Source organism: Triticum urartu, chromosome 1A (assembly GCF_056163025.1).
Source record: "Triticum urartu cultivar PI428250 chromosome 1A, HENAU_Tu73, whole genome shotgun sequence".
Taxonomy (NCBI): domain Eukaryota; kingdom Viridiplantae; phylum Streptophyta; class Magnoliopsida; order Poales; family Poaceae; genus Triticum; species Triticum urartu.
The window spans coordinates 132,231,421-132,237,781 of record NC_141873.1 but is presented as its reverse complement, the minus strand read 5'-3'; the positions used below and the strand labels follow the sequence as shown (position 1 = coordinate 132,237,781).

At 50.2% G+C, this 6,361-nt stretch overlaps 1 protein-coding gene across 1 annotated transcript; it reads left to right on the top strand.

Annotated features, from left to right (window-relative positions):
* The first annotated feature begins 4,045 nt into the window (after positions 1–4,045).
* On the top strand, positions 4,046–4,882 carry LOC125525053 (uncharacterized). Its single transcript, XM_048690096.2, has one exon. The coding sequence runs from the start codon at positions 4,169–4,171 to the stop codon at positions 4,544–4,546; it is 378 nt and encodes a 125-aa protein (XP_048546053.1). The 5' UTR covers positions 4,046–4,168; the 3' UTR covers positions 4,547–4,882.
* Positions 4,883–6,361: the final 1,479 nt, after the last annotated feature.

Here is a 6,361-nt window from a genome sequence, read left to right as displayed (position 1 = left end):
GTCAACTAGGCCGTGTCCGATCATCACGTGAGACGGACTAGTCAACATCGGTGAACATCTTCATGTTGATCGTATCTTCTATACGACTCATGCTCGACCTTTCGGTCTCTTGTGTTCCGAGGCCATGTCTATACATGCTAGGCTCGTCAAGTCAACCTAAGTGTTTTGCATGTGTTCCGAGGCCATGTCTGTACATGCTAGGCTCGTCAACACCCGTTGTATTCGAACGTAAGAATCTATCACACCCGATCATCACATGGTGCTTCGAAACGACGAACTTTCGCAACGGTGCACAGTTAGGGGGAACACTTTCTTGAAATTTTAATGAGGGATCATCTTATTTACTACCGTCGTTCTAAGTAAACAAGATGCAAAAACATGATAAACATCACATGCAATCAAATAATAGTGACATGATATGGCCAATATCATATAGCTCCTTTGATCTCCATCTTGGGGCTCCATGATCATCTTGTCACCGGCATGACACCATGATCTCCATCATCATGATCTCCATCATCGTGTCTTCTTGAAGTTGTCTCGTCATCTATTACTTCTACTACTATGGCTAACGCTTTAGCAATAAAGTAAAGTAATTACATGACGTTTATGTTGACACGCAGGTCATAAATAAATTAAGACAACTCTTATGGCTCCTGCCGGTTGTCATACTCATCGACATGCAAGTCGTGATTCCTATTACAAGAACATGATCATCTCATACATCACATATATCATTCATCACATCCTTTGGCCATATCACATCACATAGCATACCCTGCAAAAACAAGTTAGACGTCCTCTAATTGTTGTTTGCATGTTTTACGTGGCTGCTATGGGTTTCTAGCAAGAACGTTTCTTACCTACGCAAAAACCACAACGTGATATGCCAATTGCTATTTACCCTTCATAAGGACCCTTTTCATCGAATCCGATCCGACTAAAGTGGGAGAGACACACACCCGCTAGCCACCTTATGCAACTAGTGCATGTCAGTCGGTGGAACCATTCTCACGTAAGAGTACGTGTAAGGTCGGTCCGGGCCGCTTCATCCCACAATGCCGCCGAATCAAGATTGGACTAGTAACAGTAAGCATATTGAACAAAATCAACGCCCACAACTACTTTGTGGTCTACTCGTGCATAGTAACTACGCATAGACCTAGCTCATGATGCCACTGTTGGGGAACGTAGCAATAATTCAAAATTTTCTACGTATCACCAAGATCAATCTATGGAGTCATCTAGCAACGAGGGAGGAGTGGATTTACATACCCTTGTAGATCGCGCGCGGAAGCGTTCAAGAGAACGGGGTTGATGGAGTCGTACTCGTCGTGATCCAAATCACCGATGATCCTAGCACCGAACGGACGGCACCTCCGCGTTCAACACACGTACGGAGCAGCGACGTCTCCTACTTCTTGATCCAACAAGGAAAGGAGAGGTTGATGGAGATCCAGCAGCACGACGGCGTGGTGGTGGAAGTAGCGGGATTCCAACAGGGCTTCGCCAAGCGCTGCGGGAGAAGAGAGATGTGTCATGGGAGGGAGAGGGAGGCGCCAGGGCTTGGGTATGGTTGCCCTCCCTTCCCCCCACTATATATAGGGCCAAGGGAGAGGGGGGCGCAGACTTGGCCCTTCCTCCAAGGAAGGGTGCGGCCAGAGAGGAGTCCCACCTCCCCAAGGCATCTAGGAGGTGCCTTCCCCCTTTAGGATTCTTCCTTTCCCTCATCTCTTGGCGCATGGGCCTCTTGGGGCTGGTGCCCTTGGCCCATACAGGCCAAGGCGCACACCCCTACAGCCCATGTGGCCCCTCGGGGTAGGTGGCCCCACTCGGTGGACCCCCGGGACCCTTCCGGTGGTCCCGGTACAATACCGGTGACCACGAAACTTGTCCCGATGGCCGAAATAGCTCTTCCTATATATAATTCTTTACCTCCGGACCATTCGGGAACTCCTCGTGACGTCCGGGATCTCATCCGGGACTCCGAACAACTTTCAGGTTACCGCATACTAATATCTCTATAACCCTAGCGTCACCGAACCTTAAGTGTGTAGACCCTACGGGTTCGGGAGACATGCAGACATGACCGAGATGACTCTCCGGTCAATAACCAACATCGGGATCTGGATACCCATGTTGGCTCCCACATGTTCCACGATGATCTCATCGGATGAACCACGATGTCAAGGACTTAATCAATCCCGTATACAATTCCCTTTGTCTAGCGGTACGATACTTGCCCGAGATTCGATCGTCGGTATCCCGATACCTTGTTCAATCTCGTTACCGGCAAGTCTCTTTACTCGTTCCGTAACACATCATCCCGTGATCAACTCCTTGATCACATTGTGCACATTGTGATGATGTCCTACCGAGTGGGCCCAGAGATAGCTCTCCGTTTACACGAAGTGACAAATCCCAGTCTCGATTCGCGCCAACCCAACAGACACTTTCGGAGATACCCGTAGTGTACCTTTATAGCCACCCAGTTACGTTGTGACGTTTGGCACACCCAAAGTATTCCTACGGTATCCGGGAGTTGCACAATCTCATGGTCTAAGGAAATGATACTTGACATTAGAAAAGCTTTAGCATACGAACTACATGATCTTGTGCTAGGCTTAGGATTGGGTCTTGTCCATCACATCATTCTCCTAATGATGTGATCCCGTTATTAACGACATCCAATGTCCATGGTCAGGAAACCATAACCATCTATTGATCAACGAGCTAGTCAACTAGAGGCTTACTAGGGGCATGGTGTTGTCTATGTATCCACACATGTATCTGAGTTTCCTATCAATACAATTCTAGCATGGATAATAAACGATTATCATGAACAAGGAAATATTATAATAACTAATTTATTATTGCCTCTAGGGCATATTCCAACAACAAGACCTCCTCCGGAGCGGCCTCACCAAGGTGGTTCGCGAGGGGCGGAGAGATCAAGGCCAGACAAACCTCGCGAGGTTCCAAAGACGTGAGCCATGACGATCGAGGTCAGGCGGGTGCCAGGCGCGCGCCATCGCTCACAGTGTCCTTGTTTCCTCTTTGGTGCTAAGGAAGCACGCGTAGACGAAGAGTACCGAGGCGTCGGTGCAACGAAACCAAGACGAGCAGGACGGCATGGCGGAGGTCACCGTGGAGTCCAACACGGTGTCACCACGAGAGCCTTTGCCAGGCGAAGACTGCTTTTGTCAGGATAACTTGTACTAGTTGTCACCTTTTAAATTGGCCGTTGTTGGCTCACTTTCCGCTCAATATTTGGGGAGAGAATCAGGGCCTCAATAAATAGGATTAGCCACCACCATAGAGGGGCAGTGGTTGGAGACCTAGATCCAATCCATTCACACACTCACCTAGCACAAGAACACCTCACCTCAGGAGGCTGTTCCTCCCCTTGTACTGTTCATTATCAGCCCCCAGAGGCAATCCACCACACCATATTGGAGTAGGGTATTACACCGCAACGGTGGCCTGAACCGGTATAAATCTTGTGTCTCTTGTGTTGTGAATTTGTCGAGCTAGCCTTTGAGATCGCGAAGTGCTTGAGGGCGTGATCAGTGAGGGAGAGATTTTCGCACGCACCCTAGTGTTCGAACCTTAAAAGTTTTGTCGGAACCCGAAATCCGACACCCTATCCCTATGAGTACCTTCGAAAGACTGAGCCAGCATATCATTTTGAAATTTACGAAGTCACCGTAGGCACCTTGTCGTCGACGGGAACGTCTTCTCCCACTGAATGAGAATCGTCGAAAATTCTAAAATAAATTCAAGAATAAATGCGAGCATCAAGATTTAAACTCTGATGGATTAGGAATAACACAGTCTCTCTAATAACCATCCAACCACAGTTTGATTTGCTCGTAGTGTATTTGCTGCCGTCTCTCGCGGTGATCCAGGTGCGTGCATGAGTCTACTCGATCACACGTCACGTGTAACGGAAAAGCGCACCCCCACCCCGCGCGTCCACGCGCCGTTCCTATCCACTCTTCATCCTTTTCCCCTGACCCGTTAATCCGTTATAAATCTCCGCCATCTCCAACTCTCCATCTCGCAAGCTCAAGCATTCAAAGCTTACAATCCCCATCATCTCTCACCAAACCGATAGCAAAGCAACCCCATACATAGAAGCTTACAAGCGAAGCAAGCGACCGAGCTAATGGACATGGCACCGCCTGCATCCGCCGTCTCCTTCTCCCCCCGCCCATCGACGGGAACGACTTTCCGGCCCCGCGCCGCTTCCGCCTCTGGCTCCGTGGGCGCCGGGCGGGTCCGCGCGGCGGTAGCCCCCGAGGGAGGCAAGTGGTGGGCGCCACTGCTCGGCTGGTCTGGGCGGGCGGACTACATCGAGGCCGCGGCACCGGCGCCGGCGATGGCGATGGCGGCGGCGGAGGAGGAGAAGGCGGGGAGGTCGTTCGTGGGCGGCCTGACGGAGGAGAAGGCGCGGCAGCTGCGGGCGCGGATGGTGGAGACGGAGAGCTTCCACGATGCCATGTACCACTCCGCCATCGCCTCCCGCCTCGCGCGCTCCACCTAGCTAGGCCGCCGGACAGACCGCCAGCCAACCCGCCGACACTACCAGACAAGTTGATGTGCCTGTGTGTCCTTTCTGCTATAATTGTTGTTGTCATGTGTTAAAGTTTAGAGGAGAGAGGTCGGAAATGAGATCTAGTTTTAGGGTTGATCCATTCCCTCCGTCTCCGGCCACCGCGACGCTCGCCGGCCTGCTTGTTTTACCGGCGCAGATGTTTCAATCTGATTCCCCGCATTTGTAGTAACATTAGGGATCTGCAGTTAACATGCTGTCCCAGATCTGTGATATTTGTGCTGGTGGCTCTTTTGGTTCTGAACACCGATTAATTCTGGATCTGAACTCTACGGTGCCGCGCTCCATGTTGTCTTCTCCTCAACAAACTATAGCAAGGCTTCTGTGTCATTTGTCATAGCATTATGATGCAGCTATAAATCAAATCAAAAACATTGCAGCTGCTACGCAGGATCTTTACCAACCTGCATACACAAGCTGATTGCGTTCGGTTGGGTTGGGGTGGGCCATGTGAAAGGAACTCCTCGCTTGCGTTACATTATATTATATATAGTACTACGAACTGATGAACCATTACCACCCACCATGATACGCAACTATCTCCGGATCTTCTACTTAATTGCACAAAGTACTCTGCCTCGAGTCAGTTGGCCAGTTGTTTGCCCGGTAGTAAAACGTGTAGTAGTGTCAAGTGCCCGGCAGGCCGGCAGCTTTACCTTAAATCTAAAGCAAGTGTGCTTTGTCGCCGTATTATACTATTCGCAAATGGCATTGGCTGATCCCGTGGGCTGCGGCATATCAATCGTGAGGACGACCGGCCACGCATGATGACACTTGCTAAACCGTGTGATGTTAACCGGTGTGCGCCGGTGTTTTACATTATTCTGTCTCGCGAAGCATCCTAGTAGAAGGCTCGGCTGAAGAACTTAGGAAATGACTACAGTTTTGGAACTGCAATGTTACGATCGAATCGTAGGTCGATTGGAGATCGGGCGGAGGGTTCGACTAACAGAGTAAAGCTCAATGCAACTGTTTTATTAAGCGAAACTGTAACTTGTGACTTCTGGGTCGTCCACCCTCCTTCACCACTTTCAATCTGAGCCGTTGGCTAACTGATGAAGTGTAGACTGTAGAGTGGTAACTGACAGTAGCGCGGGTTCAGTTATGGCCCTGACAGGCATACTGCTATCTTTTGAGCAGCAAATTAAGTGCTCAACTATCTCCTGGCAGCATCCATCCAGACCCAAATCATGCTTTAACTATGTAATCTTCACACACACAATCTTCATGCGCATCAATAGTTCAGTCGAGTATTTAACCAAAAACTACCACATTTCATGAAAACGTGCCCAGTAACTACCACTTTATGATTTTGTACGAAAAACTACCATTTTTTTTCCTAATCCTTTGCTAAAAACTACCAAGTCTGAAAAGTGATGGACTAAACCCGATTATGATAGGGGCCCACCCATCAATGCGGAAATAGCCAACACCGTTACTTTGACCGTGAATATGTGGGGCTCATATGCCAGTTCCATCTCCTTGCTCTGAAATTCCCCACCGAGGATCCAGATCAGGGGCGCCGCCATGCCGCAGCTCAGACCACACTCCACCTCCTTCCCCTCAGCACCTCCATCCTCCAACCATCTACCCAGCCACCACCCTGCGACCCTCCCTCCTCCCCCGGTGAGCAGTGTGCCTCCCATCCTTCCGTCGGCGAGTCGTGCTACTACCCGGTGTCCGCATCGACGGGCGGCAACAGGCCCGATGCGCTTCACAACCGCCGCGCGGCGCAAGGCCACAACC